Source organism: Maniola jurtina, chromosome 10, assembly GCF_905333055.1.
Source record: "Maniola jurtina chromosome 10, ilManJurt1.1, whole genome shotgun sequence".
NCBI classification, from domain to species: Eukaryota; Metazoa; Arthropoda; class Insecta; order Lepidoptera; family Nymphalidae; genus Maniola; species Maniola jurtina.
Window position 1 is genome coordinate 5,112,420 of NC_060038.1, and position 24,704 is coordinate 5,137,123.

At 35.1% G+C, this 24,704-nt stretch overlaps 1 protein-coding gene across 1 annotated transcript in view; it reads right to left on the reverse strand.

The window, feature by feature from the left end:
• The window catches only part of LOC123869010 (suppressor of lurcher protein 1-like), a 297,510-nt gene that overhangs the window by 213,763 nt on the left and 59,043 nt on the right, over window positions 1–24,704 (reverse strand). The window contains exon 3 of the mRNA XM_045911732.1: window positions 21,355–21,427. Coding sequence (XP_045767688.1) covers window positions 21,355–21,427 — 73 coding nt within the window. The remainder of the gene's footprint in view (window positions 1–21,354; window positions 21,428–24,704) is intronic.

Genomic DNA, 24,704 nt, shown 5'->3' on the forward strand with positions numbered 1-24,704 from the left:
TATAACATCAATGTTTGAAAAAATGCCATAGTTCAATAGACCTAATTAAAGCGCCTTGTTTTCAAAATATACATTTTGTATTTTTTAACCCCCGACCCAAAAAGAGGGGTGTTATAAGTTTGACGTGTGTATCTGTGTATCTGTGTATCTGTGTATCTGTGTATCTGTGTATCTGTGTATCTGTGTATCTGTGTATCTGTGTATCTGTCTGTGGCCTCGTAGCGCCTAAACGAATGAACCGATTTTAATTTAGTTTTTTTTGTTTGAAAGGTGGCTTGATCGAGAGTGTTCTTAGCTATAATCCAAAAAAATTGGTTCAGCCGTTTGGAAGTTATCAGCTCTTTTCTGGTTTCCTTATTACTTTTATCCCAGGACCACCAGAGGTTACGTATTTTCTGACACAGGAAATATGTACGATTGAGTAGTGTTAGTAAGTACTAAGAAAGCATGCCTAGCCTACGTGCTAGCTTGCTTAGACGGCTCAGGTATCTGATAATCAAGGTACATAAAAACATTACTTACCTCACGTAAATTCTCCAAACTGATTTTTACGTATATTTTAGGCAATATCCTTAAAAATATGTCGCCAATACTCCCAGACACTTCCCGCGTCGGCCGTATTGCTTTGCAGACGCTTTAAAGCTCCCAAAATAAGTAATTACTTAACTGCACGTAAATTCTGATGCTCCATTTTTATATATGTCCACCAGACAACTATTTTAAAACCTTTTACAAGAAGACAGACCGATCCAGAGGGCCAATCATCCCCTAAATTCAATTTTAATGCCTCTGTGGGTTTGAGCGCGAGGGCATCATTATCTACGCGCATGAGACTGAGTAAGACATGTATTAGGATATATTGACTTCTCTCTCACTCTCTTATAGTTTACTTTTGTCAATTCATTATTAATATTAAAAAAAAATCAGCTAAAAATTAAAAAAATTGGAGAATTTACGTGAGGTAAGTAATGTTTTTATGTACCTTGATTACCTGGTACCTGAAAATTGGCCGTCTAAGCAAGCTAGCAGGTCTGTAGGCATGCGTTCTTAGTACATACTAACACTACTCAATCGTCCACATTTCGTTCGTCAGAAAATACGTGACGGCTGGTGGCCCTGGGATCTTTTACTATTGTAACAGAGGTTCATAATATTATGTCAATTGGCAAATGTCAAGCTGTCAAGATGGACGTTGCCTAGATACATAATTATTTATTTGAAAATAATGTTTTGGTAAACTCCGATACTTTGGATCGTAGGCGCGGAGTTTCTAATTTATAAAATATTATAATCACAGTTAAACGAGAAAACATCAATTCAATTATAATATCCAACAGTCAACCAAAGGCCACGAACAATCAACCCAAACCCAAACCATAGTCAAACTATTTTTAGGGTTCAGTAGGTATCTGTAGAAAAAAAAAGATGTAGGTAGCCTCGACTGTTGTAGTCGCGTAGGTGTGCATGGCACCATTAAATATCGTAGGAGGCGATGACCCCCCGCGCGGCTGAGGTTCCCGCATCGTAGTCGCTTTGTCGCGCAGGTTTGGATGATGCATTAGGCGCACCTTCTTTTTATTTAATCTGCTTGAACTCAGCTTATTTACTTTGACAAAATACGTTTAAAATTCATCATCATTCGGATCAACCCATCGCCGGCTCACTACTGAGCACAAGTCTCCTCTCAGAATGAGAAGCTACCAGACTGGCCAAGCACGTATTGGCACACCTCACGCACCTTTGAGGGAGCATTTTGGCCAACTCTCAAGCATGCAGGTTTCCTGACGGTGTTTTCCTTCACCACTTCGTTGTCTGTCTGACAAAACTAATAAATTGGGTACTTTCCGTTTACGTAGAATCATGAAAGGCAGGTAGCAATATCTTATAGCCTAAGCACTCCACTCCTGTGGCCCAAGTAAAGAGAAAAATCCGACAACTGAATTGTCATTACATAAAAAGAAACTTGTACGGAACTCTTCATGTGTGAGGCAGACTCGCACTTGACCGGTTTTTGAAAGTTATGCCAAATAAAAATTTGACATGCAATAACAAACAAAATGAAATACAAGCCACTTTATTCCTTATTTCATCGGGTGAAAGTCGATTTCAATTTAATCGTAGGTATATCTTGAAAAGGGAACTATTATACGACTACGTAAAATGGGTACATTTTTAAAGCAACGACATGTTAGAAACAGATATTTCGTTTTGGTCATGTTAAACTATGTGATCATTCAGATAATTCTTGATTTAGTGATGTTCGGTCAAAAATATTTCATGGAACGTATAATTAACATAACATTGATGTTACTTTTGAAGAGATATTAGCTGCCTTATTGGATTTATATTGGGTTTTAGAATGGCACAAACAAACGGTAATTTTTGAATAAAAGTTTAAAAAGCGTAAAATAAAAATTAAATTAAAAATTTAAAAAACCCCCGACACATAAACCTCTAAAAAGTAAAAAAATAATAGGTAAGTATGTATGGGCCCTTTAAGAATAGTATAAATAGTAAAGTTTTTATCCAAGCGTTCGTTGCGTCGGGGGACCGCTAAAGACTATTCTTTCTACAACAGATGACTTTCATAGTTTATGATAGGTAGCGGTCCCCGGGCGCAACGAGCGCTTGGATAAAAACTTTACTATTTATACTATTCTTAAAGGGCCCATACATACTTACCTATTATTTTTTTACTTTTTAGAGGTTTATGTGTCGGGGGTTTTTTAAATTTTTAATTTAATTTTTATTATTTCTGTAGCTGTAGCTAAATTGAAACTTAATATTAACTAGGCTTTAGGTATTTTTTTTATATAAAGAATATTAGCCATGCTAATTCATGACTAAATACGTTATAGGATTTAAACACGTAAAAACCGGGCAAGTTCGAGTCGGACTCACATCATACAAGATTATGTACCTACTTTTAATTTTTTTAAATTTTAATAAAGTATTTGTTGTTATAGTGGCAATCGAAATACGCAATCTATAAAAATTTTCAACTCTCTACCTGTTACGGTTTATGAGATACAGCTCGCTGACAGATAGGTGGAACGATTGACAGAGGAGGCTTAGTAATAGGTAGCCTTCGGGTACGGAACTCAAAAACTATTATCGTTTTCGACATATTCAAACTCTTACTAGAGGTGCTGGTTGGAAATTAGCTCCGTGGGTGATTATTCGGGCAGAAGTGTTGTATAATCGGTGCTTGGAACGGAATCCGGAAATTGAACCAGCTTGACCGCATCATCCGGAGCCAAGCGGACAGATATGGCATTGAGGTTTAATATAATATTGAAAGTTATAGAGCGTGGAAATAGCATACATTATCTCGTGCCATACTCTGCCCGCGGAAAAAAGTAAATGGCACTCTCTCTGTTGTTCTAATCCCATACTAATTATAGAGGCAAAAAACTCAGTGGGCGTTAATCATTTTTAGTCAACAACCAATCAAAAACATGTTTTCAAAAACATTCGAAATTAATTAGATAACATAGTTTCGTTTGTGATTGGTTGGTAACTCAAAATAGTTAGCGTCCACTGAGATTTTTGTGTTTATAACAGAGAGAGCGCTAGGTATACCTACCAACTTCTTTACACGGATGGAGTATAGTGCCTACATTATTCGGTGAAGATTACGAAAAGCAGCTTCCTATCTTTCGCCAGGTTATATAGGCTCGATTTCGACCCTTTTTGTATGCTTTTTGCTTACCCTATCAAGACTTTTTATGCCGGATATTAGTGTATGTGAGACGTGGAAAAGTTGAAAGCCTAATTCGGACCATCAGACTCTCAGAGTAGGTCAGGCGCTTAGTAATTATGGACTTGAGATCACTTTGATCTACTGATGTACACACCGACCTGATGAAGATGGTTATAAATAAATAAATAGGTATAAGTTTATAGGTGCAAATCTATCAAGTAGCAAAGCCTCATAAGGAGAATCTCATAAGAGAAAGCCGGCAGAGCCGTGTCGCCAACTGATTTAGCGTCCCGGTGCTATGCCGTGTAAAAACCAAAGGGATGCAGTACCGCTTCCAGTTAAGCCCGCTCCCATCTAAGACGGCGTCATCACTTACCATCAGGTGATACTGCAGTCAAGAGCTAACTTGTATCTAAATAAAAAAAACACGCTATAAGATTACTTTTGAATCGTCAAAATAATTTTCTTGATAGTTATTCAAATAAGAATTCGTTTGTATGAGGCACGCTCGAAGGACACTCCTTTAAGCAACGCCAAGCGTGGTACTTAGATAGGTGACCGCTACAGAACACCGCTGGATGTTAGCTTTTAACTTTCATTTTTCTTTTTCCTGCCTATACTGACCGTTATTTTATGCTACTCTTAGGTTCATCCGCAATAAATTTAAAGCGAATTTATTATACCATCCATCTAAATTTAGCTCCGTATTTATTGAGCCCAAAATTTGGTAATAGCTCACAAATTGAGGCCCGACCTCAAATTCCGGCATTCGTGATCTGGCAGCTGTAACTTTGCATATATTGTGCTAAGCATAATATTCACCTAAGTAATTATAGAGATATCTGCATTGTCTCGGTATATAATAATTATACTTAATAGTCTGCAATTATCTGCTGAAAATAGCCTTGTTCAACAAACAAAGGTTGCACACCAACGACTAGATAATTATACGTAACTAGATGATGCCCGCGACTTCATCCGCGTGGATTTAGGTTTTTCGAAATCCCGTGGGAACTCTTTGATTTTCCGGGATAAAAGTAGCCTATGTGCTAATCCTGGATATTATCTATCTCCATTCCAAATTTCAGCCAAATTCGTCCAGTAGTTTTTGCGTGAAGAAGTAACAAACACACACACACACACACACTTTATAATATTTAATAAATTTACTGGTCTAGTAGTTCTATGTTTTGCATGAAATATTTTGACATAAAAGTAACAAGTGTAAATTAAAAATTTTCAACACCCCCGACAAATCATTTTCAAATAAATAATTATGTATATCTAGGCAACGTCCATCTTGACAGCTTGACATTGGTCAATTGACACTTGAATATTATGAACCTAAGGGTTATCTAACCTTCTTTTCTACGAGAAAACTAGAAAATAGCTGATAACTTTTAAACGGCTGAACCAATTTTTTTGGATTATAGCTAAGAACACTCTCGATCAAGCCACCTTTCAAACAAAAAAAAGTAAATTAAAATCGGTTCATTCGTTTAGGCGCTACGATGCCACAGACAGATACACAGATACACAGATACACTGATACACAGATACACAGACACACAGATACACTGATACACACGTCAAACTTATAACACCCCTCTTTTTGGGTCGGGGGTTAAAAACATAGAGTTAGAAATTGGCGTGAAAAGGATAAGACAGATGCTGTCAATATAGTCGTGGTTTAGATTTAGACCATCCTAAAATCACTTTACCATATCGCTTGATGGTAGGGGATTGTTAGCCTCCTGATTTGAGCTTACGTAGGTTGAGATCTACCTTATGAAACGCACTTTGACTTTGCTCAGGCTTTACTTAGAATTAAAACGGGATAAATTTATGTATTTTTTCATCTGGCAACAACGAGGACAATTTTTGCCCAAAAATGCGCCAACCTTACGAGCACTTACCTTACTCAACGATCTGATTGCTCAGCACCAAAAATTAGATATTTTTAGCATTAGTATCTCCGAATTTAACAAAATATGTATGTATTGTAACTATTTCATTGGTGTGTTACAAATAAAAGATGGATGCTCTTGGATTTGATTTTATTTCCATTCACACGACACAGACAGACATTGTATCAAGACAGCGATAGGTGACAAGTATGTGACAAGTGACAGATGACGTTAGGATATTACACAGACTAATACAATACCGTAACATCTCCCTTTTTTTTTTTTTTACACTAGGTACTAACTGTTAACAATTTTATTATTATGACAACGACAGATTTTTTATATTTTATAAACACAAGTATATACATAGTACAAGTACAACATTATTTTTTATAACACCACAAGAAAATCACTTATGACTATCCAGGCTGCATGGTTTACAACCTTTGCCTTTCTCGATACATTGACAGACTACTACTAAAATTGACATTTGTTTTTTGAACCTTTACCTTTCCTGAAAAATAATTTAAATATTAACATTTTGTTTACATCTTTAAATAATTGAAATACTAACAAACTTACTAACAAATAACAATTTCATTTTGTTTACATCTTTATAGGTATACTGACTGTGTTGTGTGCTGTGGAAAATGATATTATGTGTGTACTGACTGTTTAATGATAAACTGACGGTTTCTCCTAAACTGTCCTAGTTCACTATTTATTAGATAACTTCTAGGTTCAGGACCTATCTGGATAATAACTCCAGGAACCCATTTTTTGTGTTCAGGTTTGTGTTTAAATAAGATTTTATCACCTACATGTAATGGTTTAAGCATTTTTGTATGTTTATTATAATAAAATTTTGTGTATGACTTTTGTTTTTCATTTAATTTCTTTATTTTATTCATATCACAAAGCTTAGGTAGCAAGTTTTCTTTTCCAGTAGGAACTACTGTACGCAGTTGTCTAGACATACACAGCTCTGCTGGTGAATATTGACTTTGTTTAGGGGTATTTCTGTACAAAAGTAATGCTAAATACATATCAGATTTGTCAGTTTTACACTTAATTAACATATTTTTTATAGTTCCAATAGTCCTTTCAACTAAACCATTTGACCTACTTAAGTATGGACTAGAAGTTATGTGTTCTATGTCCCATTCTTGAGTGAATAACTTAAACTCTTTGCTATTAAACGGGGGGCCATTGTCTGTTATTGCAATCCTGCAAATTCCATGACGGGCCAATATTGACTTTAAATGTGTAATTACTTGGCTAGCTGAATAGCCTGATGTTAACTTGGCAAGTTCTATATACTTTGAATAATAGTCAACTACCATTAAGTATTTAGTTCGTTCAAATTCAAAAATATCTATACCAATTTTGTACCATGGTATGTTTTCATACTCATGTTGCATAATTGGTTCTTTACTATTATTTCGACGGTAAGATAGACAAATGTTACATTGACCTATATATTTTTCTATGTCATTTTGCATATTTGGCCAAAAGACTGTAGTTTTTGCTAGACGGATTGAGCTGTTTATACCTTGATGGGCAGAATGAATTAGTTTTAATATATACTCTCTCATTGACTCTGGGATTATAATGCAGTTAGATTTGAAGACAACGTTATCAATGACATATATTTGATCTTTGAGACTATAATAAGATTTGACTGACTGACTAACTGAACGCTTATGATCAGGCCATCCGTTGTGACAATATTGAATTATTTGACTTAATGTTTGATCTTGGACTGTAGACTCTTGAATTTCTTTTAATTTCTCTGGACTGACTGACAAATTAGACATTATTATATTGACATGTAAATCTATATCTTGATCAACTTCTGACAAACAAGTTTCACTTAATGCTGCTCTAGACAAAGTATCTGCAATATATAAGTAACGACCAGGCTTGTATACAACAGTTAGATCATACGGCTGCAATCTAAGCATGATTCTTTGCAATCTTGGGGGAATGTCATATAGAGCTTTTTTGAAAAGAGTTATGAGAGGTTTGTGGTCTGTCTCCACTGTTATGTTATGACCATATATGTATTGGTGGTACTTAGTACAACCAAAGAGGACAGCTAGTAGTTCTTTCTCGATCTGCGAGTAGGACTGTTGTATTTTACTTAGAGAAGCAGATGCATATGCAATGGGTTGCTTGTCATGGGATAACACTGCACCCATGGCATCCTTCGATGCGTCTACAGATAAAATTATTTCCTTTTTAGGGTCATAGTATGTTAAGACAGGTGTTGAACAAATAACTTTTTTAATATTATTAAATTGAGACTCATGGTGCTCTGACCAATACCATTCAGTATTTTTTGATAAAAGTGCTCGCAAATGACTTATTTGCTGTGACAAATTTTTAATAAATGGACTAAGATAATTGACCATACCTAGGAATCTTTGAAGATCTGCTATATTTTTAGGACTTGGCATGTTACAAATAGCCTTTACTCTAGACTTATCAACTTGTACACCTTCTTTACTAAATATATGGCCTAAATATTTGACTTCTTTTTGACAAAACACAGACTTTTCTTTGTTAAATTTTACATTAATTTGACGTGCTCTTTCTAAGACTTTTTGTAACCGTTGATTATGTTCTTCTACAGTTCTACCATAAATAAGAAAATCATCCATCATAATTTTAACACCTTCAATATCACCAAATCTTTTTATCATTTCTCTATGAAATATTTCTGGAGCTGCATTAATACCAAAGGGTAACCTAGTGAATCTATATCGTCCAAAAGGTGTAATAAATGTACAGAGCTTAGAAGAAGCTTCTGACAACTTGAGCATCCAATAGCCTTTATTGGCATCTAATGTTGAAAAATACTGAGCTCCAGCAAGACTAGATTTAATTTCATCTAAGGTTGGAAATTGGAAATGTGATCTTAAAATTGACTGATTTAGCTTTCTAGGATCAATGCACAGACGTAATTTACCATTCTTTTTTGAGGTTAAGACTAGAGCGCTTACCCATTCAGTAGGCTCTTCAACTCGTTGTATGACTCCACTTTTTTCCATAGATTCTAGCTCTTGTTTTAGTGGTTGATGAAGACGGAATGGAACCCTTCTGCATGCCTCTATAGATGGAGTTGCATTAGGCTTCAAGGTTAGTTCGCATTGAAATTCTGTTAGACAACCTAAACCTTCAAACAAGTCCTTATTTGTATCAACTATATCTTGACATGTTAAATTCTGGAAAGAAACACTATTAATTTTTCTTATTAAATTTAAAGTTTTACAGGTATCCCTACCTATAATATTTTGACTTTTCATGTCGACAATATGAAAGTTAACTGTATATGACTTATTTTTATGAATCACTGACAAATTGCATTGACCTACCAGGGGGATAATTTCTCCACTGTATGTAGAAAGTGTGTTCTTACTTTTGTGTATGTTGGAAAGTGGCAGATTTAATGAGTTGTATGTGTGAATGGATAGAATATTTGTGTCTGCTCCAGTGTCTAATAAAAAATTTACCTGTATTTGGTTTATACATAGATCAATATTCCAAGGTTTTGACAATTTAGACTTATCATCCTGTATACAGTAGACAGAACCAACATAAAACAAAGATTCATTATTTACAGACTGATTTTCACAATTGACTACTTTTACTTGATGTGAACGGCAAAACTGAGCGAAATGATTGGACTTATTACACTTTCTGCACTTGACACCTTGAGCTGGGCACTTGAATCTATGTACCTGACCGCACCGACCACATGATGTATTCCTCTGACTTGACGTTGATGGTGTGCGTTGACGTGTTTGCTGTGACTGGTGTCTGGACCTGTTTCTATGGGAAGAGTCTCTGCGACTTGGTGATCTTGACACGCGTCCTATGAAATGTAATGATGCGTCTTCCAATGCTTTTGCTTGTTGTTTAGTAGACTCACAGCGCTTGGCTATGTTTATTGCCTCCTCTAGGGTGTTCGGTTTTTCAATTAGAATCCTTTCTTTATAGTAAGTGTTGTTGCAGTTCCAGCTAAATATGTCTCTGAGCAAGCTTTCACGTATGTCACCAAATTCACAAGTGTGACTTAAATTTTTTAGATCCGTGACATAGGTGTCTATAGATTCATTTGGTAGTTGTTTCCTGCTAAATAATTTATGCCTTTCTATCGTGACGTTTATTTTCGGAGTGAAATACTGTGTAAATTTGTTACAGAGATCGCCAAAACTAACTTTTTCGATATCTAGGTCAAATGAGTAAAAAATTTCCAGACAATCTGATCCGATGAATTGCAAGAGAATGGCTGTTTTACGTGCATCTTCGGCTTCATCTAAATTATTTGCCTTTAAATAGACTTTCAGTCGTGTGAGCCATTTTTTCCATAGCAATGGGACGTTGTTACCTTCAACGATGAACGGCGGCAGGGTCATGCCTACTGGCAATGGCGTCATGGCGTGGCTGGTTGACGACTCGCTGTGACCTGGTGGTCTTCTAGGCTTTGTGTTCACAAAATCTTCGTCCTGCATTGTTTTTCTTTATTGTGATCCCTCTTCTGGCACCATATTTCATTGGTGTGTTACAAATAAAAGATGGATGCTCTTGGATTTGATTTTATTTCCATTCACACGACACAGACAGACATTGTATCAAGACAGCGATAGGTGACAAGTATGTGACAAGTGACAGATGACGTTAGGATATTACACAGACTAATACAATACCGTAACAGTAACGTCTGACTCAGAATGTGTTTTGGTTTCACTGTAAGCATGCTGAGATATTATTATTAAATAAATCAATAAATCAATAAATAAATAAATATGCTTCTGACATAAATCCTCGTTAAGTATATCTCATCATTCATTTCTCAACTGAGAAAACCATCATTTCATAAAGAGCTTATCTCAGTACTTAATCTTACCTAGAATCTTAAGGTTAAGTTAGTCTAATCTCCCACTTAAATATTAAGTTTCTTTCGTACAACTCAGAGTGTCTGTCTTACATAACGATATGTTAGTGAGGATGTTCTTCTACTAACCTCTAATGTACGATGCTTATATTGATAAATAGGGTCCACTTTGTTAATAATTAATCACACTAAAAGGTTACAACTTTGGCAAAATCCGCCAAAACTAACCGCACCATCCGGAATTCATAAACAGGGAACGTAACTTTTTAAACAACTAAATTTAATAAACCTTGTGAAATTAACTATGCGTTAAACTTTGAAATGTACGTCATATTTTAGTAAGATACACCTCTAAACAGTGGTTAAGGTTCCCAATAGGCATATTTAGGAGCAAACTGATAACATTCTTGTGAAAATGTTTACCTTATTATCGGATCAATAGTCTATTAAGAGGATCGTCTAGTTGTAAATATTCATACAAAAAGCGATAACGCTTTTCTCCCGGTAAATGTAGATCAATTTTCATAATTTTTAGGAATGTTGTAGATATTATGAAGAACTATGCTCGTACTCTTTAATTTTAAAGAAATATTGCTAAGAATCAGCTTATTATAGGATATAATATTAAGTTTGATAACTTGAAGTTAAAGAACTTAAAAAGTTTTCCAAATATTTTAAAACTTAATCCTAATAGATGTCACTAAAACTATTTTATAGTTACTGACCAAAATATTAGCGGAATCATCTTGTAATCCCATATTGAAACAAATAAACTATTTCATTTCATTTCATTTCATCAGTGTAAGTTTCTACCTATTAAGTAGAATATAAAGTAAGTCCCAGCCATAGAATTGTGAAGTAGGTACTATAGTACCTCGAACTACTTCCCAATTCCTAGCATCTTTCAAATATTTAAAAAGAGGCTGCTAATCAAAAATGATTTTTCCACTCATTGAATTTTTCCGAGGTTCTCTTTTATCTCTTAAGTAGTCGTTTGGCAGCAAACAGCATCTTAAGGGTTCTCTTAATACGCTAGCTGCCAACAAAGTTCATTGTATAAATTAAAATAGCACTAAAGAAAGAGAGCTACTTCAATTGAATTAAATGGGTCGGTTGAGACTGTGACTTAGTTGCACTTTTATGTCTTTCACATTTTAATTCTTTTTAACCCCCGACTGTGTATCTATGTATATGTCTGTGGCATCGTAGCTCCTAAACTAATGAACCGATTTTAATTTAGTTTGTTTTGTTTGAAAGGTGGCTTGATCGAGTGTTCTTAGCTATAATCCAAGAAAATCAGTTAAGCCATTTGAAAGTTATCAGCTCTTTTCTAGTTACTGTAACCTTCACTTGTCGGGAGTGTTATAAATTTTTAATTTACACTTGTAAACAAGTGTAAATTAAAAATTTATAACACCCCCGACGATCTATATTTGAGTTTTCCAAAACATCATTTTCAAATAAATAATTATGTATTTAGGCAACGTCCATCTTGACAGCTTGACATTTGTCTATTGACATAATATTAAGAACCTAACGGTTATCTAACCTCCTTTCTACAAGAAAACTAGAAAAGAGCTGATAACTCTTAAACGGCTGAACCAATTTTTTAAAATTATAGCTAAGAACACTCTCGATCAAGCCACCTTTCAAACAAAAAAAACTAAATTAAAATCGGTTCATTCGTTTAGGCGCTACGATGCCACAGACAGATACACAGATACACAGATACACAGATACACAGATACACAGATACACAGACACACAGATACACAGACACACAGATACACAGATACACACGTCAAACTTATAACACCCCTCTTTTTGGGTCGGGGGTTAATAAAATAGCTTTTCCCTTAACAACCTATTACAGTGCCTTAACTTGAAGTTTTTTTTTTTTTTGGAATTAAAGGTGCATTACAGTATAATTATAGTGATGATGTCTACAATAATTATTGCCAAAATGTTTATTTTTCTGCGGGGTCTTTGATAAGTGGATTTCATAATCACAAATTTTTAATTCGACTTTCACTAGAATCATTTATGTTTTGCGATACTAAATAAAGTAATACTAAATAAAGTAAAAGAGGCAAAAATCTCAATGGGTGCTAAGCATTCTCAATCACCAACCGATCACAGACACGTTTTGAAAAACTTTCGATTTAGTTTAAATTTTTTTCAAAAAACTTTCGAGATTCAGCTAGAAAATAAAGTTTTGTTTCTGAGTGGTTGGTGTCTCAAAATGATAAAATGATTAGCGCCCAATGAGATTTTTGCTAAGTAGGTATCATTTGTATGGGATTACACGGTAACAGAGAAAGTGCTAGTAGGTAGGTAGGTACTTAACTTCTTTCCGAGGGTTGTAGGGTTAAAGGGTTCATCATTGATGTAGGAATCTGATAATTATGTTTATTACAATCGAATTTATATAAATCTGACTCAAATTTTCATACTTCTGATTTAAGTTCTTATCAGTTTTGTTCCAGTTCGTTGTATCTAGCAACCTAATCTCGGGCCAAGCGTTAAGATTCTAATCTTACGCTTCTGTGACGCACAAATTGCGGTTAATTGAAACTATTTCACGAACGATCTCTGGCTCAGCTTTGATCTCTCCTGGAATTTGGGGCAAAGGCTTTAGACGCGATTTAAGGACAACGCAGCCTTGATGTTCGTGATCCTGAGTTATTTCGTTTTTGGAGTGAGAAGTATTTTTGAATGATAATGAAATTGTTGAAATGTGTGTGATTCAGAAACTTTGCTTTATGATAAATAATAATATATTTCTTATTTTAATTTTACCATGACACAAGTGTAAATTAAAAATTTATAACACCTCCGACAAGTGAAGGTTACAGTAACTAGAAAATAGCTGATAACTTTCAAACGGCTCAACTGATTTTTTTGGATTATAGCTAAGAACTCTCTCGATCAAGCCACCTTTCAAACAAAAAAAAAACTAAATTAAAATCGGTTCATTAGTTTAGGCGCTACAGCGCCACAGACAGATACACAGATACATACGTCAAACTTATAACACCCCTCGTTTTGGGTCGAGGGTTAATTAAACGGTTGTTGCTTTGATCGCTCTGATCGTGACAGCGTAGCTACGCTATAAATCCTCCTCTCAGAATGAGAAGAGTTTAGGCCATAGTCTGCCATGCTGGCCCAGTGCCTATTGGCAAACTTCACATACATTTTGAGAATATTATAGAGATGCATGCTCTCAGACATGCACACAGGTGTCCACACGCTGTTTTCATTTGCCGTTACATCAAGTGGTATTTACCGACTCAGCGTGGCCAGAAAATAGTCCAAACTCTTATCATTTTGTGAGGAGGTCGGTGCTCAGTAGTGGGCCGGCGATGGATTGATTACGATGATAATGATGTTGATGATGTCAGAAGAAAAGATAAGTGACGTACAGATAAATGCAGTGTACTGGCAATTGAACAGTTAAAGGAAAGGGTTTACTGCCGTTCACATTCACTTGACTGATCCCAATCAATAGCACACGCATGACTTATATCAAAGGTAAGTCGGCGTCAATTTGACTTCCTTACTTTGTAACTAATCGATTATTATGCCTGAGTGAGTCTTGTATACGTGGAATAATACTATTGTAAAATAATTATATTAAAAGATATCAGATCAAAGAATGGGTCTCGATAGTTCAACGGTTGAAGAGCGGACCGAATTCCGAAAGGTCGGCCGTTCAAACCCCACCCGATGCACTATTGGCGTACCCACCCCTGGCACAAGCTTTACGCTTATTTGGAGGAGAAAGAGGAGTGTTAGTCATGATTACCAGCATGGCTAATATTCTTTTTGAGAAAAAATAAAAAAAATATTAAAGAATATTATTTAAAAAATCGATCAAGTGCAAATCGGACTCACACACGAAGGGTTCCGTATAAGAAACTAGCCGATGCCCGCGACTTCGCCCGCGTGGATTTAGGTTTTTGAAATCTCGTGGGAACTATTTGATTTTCCGGGATAAAAAGTAGCCTATGTGCTAATCCAGGATATTATCTATCTCCATTCCAAATTTCAGCCAAATCTGTCCAGTAGTTTTTGCGTGAAGGAGTAACAAACATACACACACACACACACACACACACACATACAAACTTTGGCCTTTATAATATTAGTGTGATAACACATTTTAAAAGCCATTTAAATCTTTATTATTTGTTGTTATACACATTTGTGAAAATTTCAACTCTCTACCTATTACGGTTCACAAGGTACAACTGACACTGACAGACAGACGGACGGCCAGCGGAGTCTAGTTGGATCCCATTGGCACCCTTCGCGCATGGAACTCTAAAAAAGAGTATTACAATTTTAACGATGAAAACACATAGTGAATGCTATAAAAAATGTTCTGGTGTATGAAAATCGTTTAAAATCACACTAATTAAGGCGAAGACTCTTAACGCTTAAGTAGTCATAAAACAGCCTGAAATTCACCACGTTTGTAATTAATTTAGAGTATCATGTTGCAGAGGTGCTATTGTTAATTTTAAGCATCACGTTGTATGCAAATTGCCATATTAGCTTAACTTGCTCCTATAGGAAAGGTAAGTATACTTATGAAAATCATTTCCATTAATGATAAAACCTATTATATTTTATGATTATTTCTTATAGAAGGCCTATCTTTAAGAGTTAGCTTTGTATTCCCTCATAAATATTCATTTTAACAGAGCTCTCTCCGTCACTCGTTTCATACAATCGTAGTTCCAATTTCATTTGAATATTAAGCAACCAAATTCCATGAAATTTTGCAGACATATTCTAGAAACTAATATCTGTGTCTGTGGTGTTTTAGATTTTTCTAAAAATATGTAATTTTAAAATTACAGGGGCTCAAAGATTTGTATGAAAATTTTTAAGACCGCGTAACTTTGAAATCAAATATTTTAACAGAAATCTGGAAAACCACAGACATAGATATTAGTTCTAGAATGTGTCTGCAAAATTTCATGGACTTTGGTTGCTTAATATTCAAATGAAATTGAAACTACGATTGTATGAAACGAGTGACGGAGAGAGCCCTCTTAAATTAGTAATTTGGTTAACTACTATTTGCTTTTACTATATAAATATTTACTATTAGTAAATATTTCTTTTATTTATTTAAACATCTTTATTGCTAAATACTATGACAAAGAATAAAAAATACTTACAAGATAGACTTAAAAACAAAGGGCGACCTTATCACTACAGTGATCTGGTTTGTTTTAGATTGGTTTGTGACTCAAAATAGTTCTGAGTTTTTGTCATTTGCATGGGACTACATAACAGAGAGAGCCCTATACTAACTTCTTTCCATGTATAAAGTTTAATACTCGTCTATATACCTGTTGCTAAAAGTTTGTTTATTTATTCGTGCGTGCAATCAACTCAACCTAAGAAGTATTGAACCGATAATCCAGAGGCATAATAATTTTTAACTAAACATATCTCGCTTAAGATATAACCAAATTAGACTTCGAGATGTGAAAAACAGCTTTACACGAAGATTAAAGGTAAATTTAAGATAAAACAGCTTTTAAATCCCATCTAAATTGAAATTTTTTGAAAAATGACCAATCGACTAACAGCACAATGGAAATCGTCCAAATATGTAATTTTTTGTGGAAATTCGTTCGATCTGAAAATGGAAAATCGTAAAATTTTCATAATATCCGCGTGTCCGCTTCAAATACATGTCGTTAAGCTGAAAAAATATCGGATGTAAATGTGTAATGGATTTCATCGAATAAATCAGATACGGATGTGGCTGTAAAAATATATTCCGCCATTTTTAGGGTTCCCTACCTCCTAAATATAATGGAACCCTTATAGAATTACTTCGTTGTCTGTCTGTCAAAAGGGAATCAAGGTATAAGTACAAGAAAGTGAAAATCTGAACACCGCGAAATAGTAGTCACATCACAAAAAAAAATTTTTTTAAGTTTTTGCGATTTTGAACTTATTTGCAGCTGACAAAAAAGTGCAAATCGTTATATTCTTTGCAATGCAATGATATGAAATCCTTAGTTTGCGATTCCACTTGACCGGTTTTTTTATCAGCCACGAGCTGTTCTTTGTTATTCATTCGGGTCATTATGAAAGCATATACATCGATGATAACAACAAATATACAATCAATAATCTTTCAATAATGTGTTATTGGAGGTTATTATATCCTTCGTATTCACGTGATTAAATCACAAATGAGGAGAAATATTGATGAACCAAAGCAGACTAATATTATAAGTAGGTAGGTATATAGATTATAATATCATATCCCAACGGAGCAAAACAGATCGACGTGATTTTTTTGGATAGGTATAGTTAAAGACCTAGAGAGTGACATAGGCTAATTTTTATCCCGGAAACCCAAAGAATTTCTACGGGATTTTTAAAACCCTAAATCCACGCGGACGAAGTCGCGGGCGTGAGCTAGTACCTACCTACTTAATAGGTACGTATTGTTGAACGCAACGTAAGGCGTGGACTAGTCAGCAAGTAAATATATTAAGAAAGATAAAGGAAAAGATAAATCAAGTATTCAAAAATTCGTTTCACTTATAAAGTCAATACCTACAATATTTAGGCTGTTACTTAACTTTTATGTGCAGGTGATATGGGTTATACGAAACGTGGCTGGAATAATATGCTAATAAAATGTGTTAGTACAAAAAGCATTTTTATACATCAGTGGATTTATACTTATGGCTCATTTTCCACTTTATGATTTACATTATAAAAAAACCTTTTGAAGTAGAACACTCAAGTAGCTTATTAATAACTAGAGGATGTCCGCGGCTTCGCCCGCGTAGATTTCAGTTATTTTAAATCCCGTAGGAACTCTTGAATTTTCCGGGATAAAAAGTAGCCTATATCCTTCCCCGGGATGTATACCAAGTCTGCACCAAATTTCATTTAAATCAGTTCAGTGGTTGGGCCGTGAAAACGTAGCAGACAGACAGACAGACAGTCAGACGGACAGACAGACAGACTGACAGACAGACACACTTTCGCATTTATAATATTAGTAAGATAATAATAATAATAGGATAAGGATAACAAAAATGTCACCATTTTTAGTCAATCAAAATCTAATAAAATAAAAGCTAAATACAGTGAAATGAAAAGCAAATAAAAAAGTACAGAACAAAAATGAAAAATATTGTAACTTGTAAAAGGGGTTATTTCATGAATTTGAAATAATCTAAGGAAATGCCACGTCGTCATAAAAGACTTCTTGCATTTTCATCATAAAGTTACGTAACTTTGCAATTTAGCTTTTGCAGCAACTTTGAAAGGAGATGTGAGAAACATTACTATTTTGTCATACCTACACAATATTTTTTACAGGAAAATAACTTACGAGTTTCTAGTTTGTCGTGAGTAGGTACCTACATGTATTTTATATTATGAAGAAACTTTGTCCAAATGAATATTTATTTGGGTATACAATATACGTACATACGCTGGTTCTTCTCGGTAGGAACGGCATTCCGAACCAGTGGTAAATTATTGTATAGCTTTATCTTTATAGTTAACTCAGTGCCCAGTTAAACCAACTGTGGTTTTTGTGGCGCTGGATGTAAGAAAAACCCTCTGTACATTTTTTTCAGTTAATAAATATACATACATTCATACATACATACATTTGACGATTCAAAAGCATTAAAATTTTATTTTAATAAAAACATATTTTATTCTATTCTGTTCTATTCTACGCACTAATAAATAATTATCATTTTAGAAAACAAATTTAAGGCTTCAGGACATCGTAACGTAACGTCTTTTTTAACACGTTTTTATCAACTTGGTTTCTTGTTGTCGGTCTGTTTGTTTGTTAAAAAATAACATTTCAACTAAACTTCTAAGGGGCAAATTTAGCGGAATTAAGTCTTTTGCGGAATTTTAAAATGACACATTATAGTAGAGTTCTGTGCGCGGATGTTGCATGGAATGTGGATATCCCTGGCCCATTGATCATATCAATGGCATAGTCACTGAGATTGAAAAAATATCAAAGAGAAATTTGAAAAACAGGTACGGGTATGTACGGCCGCTAATAAAGATTTGAAGAACACAAATGTATTTTATTTTTATAACAATTCAAAAACGTTAGTACTGTACATACCTAGATAGTCTCTTCTCGCGTCTATCCTTCAATTTTGAGGATCGTGGCTCTCTCGAGATGTCACCTTTTTGACCTCCCCTAATTTAACAGCCTTAACCAATTTATTACTAGCTACAATTTATTTATCTCGTCCAACCCCAATAAAACCTTAAAGTTAGGAATACTAAATTCACGGACCGACCTAACTTCATTAATTTTACAATAATTCTCGCAGATTGAATTAGATATGAGATAATCCATAACCGAGCCAACATTTCGACATGATTTGAAACATCAAAGGGACTTTACATATACGTTTTAATTGGATTAATTTATTAATGCCCACGTTTCATATATCTCGGGATAGGGTTATACTTAATTAAGGCGATGTCCCTTACTGCACGGTTAAGTACTACGAGTAGGTACAATCTTAAATTGAGCACGTTTGCAATTAATTTGTAGGATGGTGTTGTTCTTGTACAGGCGGTGTTATTGTTGAGTTTGAGCCTTAATGACGGTTGTAGGAGACTGAGTGGGGAAACTGCGAAACTTTAATCGTAACGTAAGGTCTACACCAAGTTGGATGGGGAGCTTATAAACGGAACTGTCTCTAAGTAAAACCCCTGGGCACCAAGTCTAACGGATTAACAATTATTAATATCAGGCATGTTAGTTCATTCATAAGATTAAAGAAAAAAAACTCAGCTCAGCTTATCTTAAGTCTGACACCCTGCTATCGTTTTTAGCGAAAACTTAGTACTTAGGTAAGCAGGCCAAGTTCGTAGCGTAGGCAAATTAATCATAGACATAATATTTATTATATCTGTAATTATAGTAATCAATACCCATATAATAAATGTGAAAGTGTGTTGGTTTGTTCGTTTTTGTCCTTCAATCAAGTCACAACAGAGCAGCGGACCTGGAGAGTGACGTAGGTTACTTAATCTTGGAAATCAAAGAGTCCCCACGGGATTTAGAAATACCTAAGCCTAATTCTTTATTTATTTAAACAGGAAGACTAATAAGTTTTCTTGTATAAAATTAATAAAATAAAGAATTATGTTATAGACCAGCAATACTAAAAGAAAAGTTATTCTAATACAATAAATTATAATATAATACAAAACATTTTATCAAAGAAGTATTCCGATATAATTGGTTACCTAAATAATAATTAAATTCTAAAGTTATCTCACTAAACTTAGTGCGAAAATCTTCTAAAGTATTTTCTTTCATTTCCGAACACGTGATAAAGTGTTAAAGAGCTGAAGTTGAAGCTTTTTAATGGAAAAACTCCGGAGCAAGGTACCGCCGCTTTGATTTACTTAGTTTGAAACTTTCGTCACTGGCTAATTTGCTCCTATCGCGGTTGTCTACACGGCCTGAAAATTTATGACGTAAACCACTGAACCACTGAGTTTAGATTAGGAGTAATAATTCATCATTCATTAACAAACTTCGAACTTCAATTAAATTCAGACTAGTTGATTCTCGTGACTTCATCCTTGTCTAAATTGGTTCACTCGTTTTCGAGCCATGATTCGTGAAGGAGTAACTTTCATGAAACATCCAAACTTTAACATCTATACTAAATATTACATGATGCCCACGACTTCATCCATGTAGATTTAAGTTTTTTTTAATCCCACGTTTTATTAAGATAAAAATTTGCCTGTTTCCGTGTCTGGGATGGAAGCTATCTTGGTACTAAATTTCATCAAAATAGGTTAAACAGATAGGCCGTGAAAAGCTAGCAGACAGACACACTTTCGGAATTCATAATATTGATATGGATAAGAAATTCATATATGAATTTTAAGTTTCTTGATACCTTGTGTTGCGGTAAATAACATCAGGTGGTGTCTTAAACAGTTTTATATAAAGCTATATATTTCAATTTGTTTCTTTTTGAATGTAACTTTTCGTGTAATGTAATTAATACCTAGGAATAAATAATAAGCCACGCCATTTCCTTGTTCTTCGTGCACTGAGGTGATCGTTAAAATGTTTCAGGTACTTCCATTGCACGCAAACGGCGAAAAATCTAAAATGCGGCTGGCGCAGCGTTATAAAGAATTCATTGCAGCTCCCCAAAGACTTAAAACTATGGAAAACCGCAGTTGTGATAACCGACTCCATAATAGCTTATTTTGATGTGCTTATAACTCTTTTAATTTCGAAAGAGTTATCAGGAAGCTTTCAGGAAACTGCTTAATTTTTTCACTTTTGTAGTACCTGCTTGGTCTTGTATGAAAAATGTACCATGTCTATAGTCTATCATCTATTATACATAAAAGCCTCAATAGCTCAACCGGTAAAGGAGTGGACTGAAAACCGAAAGGTCGACGGTTCAAACCCCGCCCGTTGTAGTACCTACTCCTAGCACAAGCCTGACGCTTAGTTGGAAAGGAAAGGGGAATATTAGTCATTTAAATTTAACATGGCTAATATTCTTTTATTAAAAAAAATTTTAAAATTAATGTTTGTGCTGTCCGTTCGTCTTCACATTCGCATGCTTTCGCACGTCGTTCATCCGCTTGAATTGATAGGTGGTACGCGAGTTGAATTACAACGCATGTAGAGTATCAGTAGCAAATAAGGACCTTTTTCAAGAATAAAGAAAATGCCTGGCTTTATCTGGGACTTCAGGGAGATTTTTTCCTCTTGGCTACGGACATGACGGTAGCGTGAGCATGTAAATAAGGGTAAGAATACTTACTAGGGTTTACTGCCTGTCCTTCATCCACAACGTGCATTGATAAGTGAAGCAACACCAGCAATGTCGCAGACAACTGTAACAAAATAATAAATACTTATATCATGTGCCTATATTTAGAGCTTCAATAGCTCAACCGGTAAAGGAGTGGACTCAAAACCGAAAGGTCGACTGTTCAAACCCCGTCCGTTGCACTATTGTCGTACCTACTCCTAGCACAAGCCTGACGCTTAGTTGGAGAGGAGAGGGGATTATTAGCCATGTTAAATGACTAATATTCCCCATATTAGTCATTTAACATGGCTAATAATCTTTTAAAAAAAAAAATACAACCAAACCGCTGCCACTGGCGAGACACAAACTTTGTTATTAGGGAAACAATCTGGAGACTGGTTACAGCACTACCGCACCTTTTCACGGTAATTTTGATGGTTAGGTACTGTACAGTTATCAAGCAGGGACGGTCATAGCCTACTTTTTAACCCCGACCCAAAAAGAGGGGTGTTATAAATTTGACGTGTGTATCTGTGTATCTGTCTGTGGCATCGTAGCTCCTAAACTAATGAACCGATTTTAATTTAGTTTTTTTTTTGTTGGAAAGGTGGCTTGATCGAGAGTGTTCTTAGCTATAATTCAAGAAAATCGGTTCAGCCGTTTGAAAGTTATCAGCTCTTTTCTAGTTACTGTAACCTTCACTTGTCGGGGTGTTAGGTATAAATTTTTAATTTACACTTGTTTACCGGAAAATCAAAGAATTTCAGTGGATGAAGACGTAGGTTCGATGTTTTTGGTACGGAAACAGTTTGCATTAATGAGCCAGGCATTTCTAAAAACCTAAATCCTCGCGGACAAAGTCGTGGCTATTATCCGTTACTTATATTTAGTTTAGTTATGAAGCAACTTTTACGCAGCACTCTCGGAAAGTCTCGGTACCTATTACTGCTCGGAGCCGCTTATCGCCATCGATGGACGTTAGCAAAGTTTAATGAAGATGAAAACGACGGCTCGCCTCATTTCTGGGTCGAGCACTAAATCTGAAACTACTTGATTCCGAACTTAAATCGGAAAACTGTTTTGACTTATTCAGATCCCAATTGCATTTAATTAATTCTGTTAAACAAGTGATTGGCCCGGAAAATTGGTTTAGGGAAAGTTTTGTTCTGTTTTGCACATTAATGAAAATTTTAGACGTTAACTAACTAAAATCATGCTCAAACAGTTTTCTATGGCTTTTATGAGGATAAGTGAGTTTGCGATTCAATGTTTTGAAGGTCAATTATTCTAACTTGGCTTTTATGAATGGAGAATTAATTAATTATTTGAAGCTTCAAAAGCTCTACGCTTTTAAATGGAGGTTAAATTAGCTCAATATAGGTAGTCACTATGCAAAGATTTTTAATTTTATTAAAAAGAAGCCTTATTCCTTATTACTTTTAATAATTAGTGTTCTCATGAAAAGGCAGGTTTAGAGTGAAAAGGAAATTGAGAAAGAAGCGATGGTAGCCTAGTGGTTTTGTTGGCGTCCTATTCGGAGGGTCCAGAGTTCGACCTTGGGCGCAAGCAAATAACTTTAAGAGGTTATGTGCGATTCAAGCAATTAAGTATCATATATCTCGAGGAAACCTGCATGACTATAAGTTTTTCATATTATAGTTATCAAAGGTATGTGAAGTCTGCCAATTCACATTTCGCCAGCGTGGTGGACTATAATCTAAACATATCTAATTTTGAGAGGAGATAGTAGAGCTCCATACTTAGTAGTGGGCTGGCGATGAGTTGAGATGATGATAATGATATTATGTAAATTGATCATCTTGGCTAAGAAAAGTTAATGTTAACGGATGGGCCAGCAACTTTGGAGATCCGAATTTTGCGTACACTTTTCCTTCGGGCCTCAAAAAGCCGTCGGTACCTACCGGTAATGGAAGGGGGCATGACCCTTATCAATGAGGAAAACGAAACTGATGGAAACGAGTAGGAAAGTGTAGTCCTTCATTATTGAAAAGAAAATGTATCAGGCATGTGTAAGTATTATGTTCCCTATATCTTGACTGCCAATATCCGGTATCCTACAGACGCATTACTTACAACACAAAGGCCGATGACAAAATGTCTCCAAGACAAAAGGGACATAAAGACGCCGAAGAGTATCACATCTTAATGCGTCGTCACATTTAAAGAACAATGGGAAGGGCTTTTGTATTTTCCCTAACTTTTTATCCCTTTTGATACCCCTTTAAAAGAAAGCTATTGCTTAAAGATAATGTTAGCTTAGGACATCGCTGTCTTTCAACTAGTCAATGGTTTTTTTATTTCAAATATTAAAGCTAAGTACCTACTTTTTGAGAGCAATATATTAGGAAATCCATATCCATTTATGTACTTATATTTTAAATGCGAAAGTGTATTATCTATTTGTCTGTTTCTCATGCAGCTTTCTTGGCCCATCCATTTAAAGGATTTTGTCGAGTACAGAGATAGTTAATATCTCGGGAATGGGCATAGACTACTTTTTATTCCGGAAAACTGAAGAGTTTCCATGGGACTTTTGACGAAAACCTAAATCCGACGAAGTCGTATCCATTATCTAATAATTATATTTATAAGCATGACTTACAAAACTACGAACTCGTATCAAGACGAGTGTCGATAATATAGTATCATAAAGAACTCATTTTATTCTTGTTGAAAACTGTCGATAGATACTCAATGATTTTTGAACGAATGAGTTATGGTTCTTGTATTGAACCGTTCTATTTTAGTAGATAGGTAAATTTTTCCTCTGCACCAGCCCTGAAATGCTTATATTCCATTCTCGTGCTATAAAGCATTAGGTATGTATGTAGTGGTGTGGTCATGCGACATTACTAAGTCACTAAATCTTCCTTAAGCGGGACGACATCTGGTGTTGACCCCTAGCGACCGCTGGATTCATAACACATTGTGATACTGTGTATGTAGAATGAGATTTTACATCTCCCCCAACGTTCATAGATTTCGAGATGAATTCGAAACACAATAAAGTAACGTTAGCGAGAAATGAAACTAATTTTGATTACTTTAAAACAACAATGATGTTATTTTAAATAGGGTGGATGAAGAAGGCGAAGGCTTGTGTTTGGTGGCGCGCTCTTGGAAAGGTCTATCTCCAGCAGTGGACGCATACATGTTGGTGGAACGCAAAAGGTCATCAATTTAATACCCCCGATTTTAATTTCGTGACGTTTCCGCATGCGACGCTGCTTTAGATATGTAGACGAACTTAAACTTTAAAACAAGGTTGTTGAAATCCATTTTACTTTAAAGATGAAGTATTTTGACGTTCGAATACTATCACCGTTTGGTGAGACGTA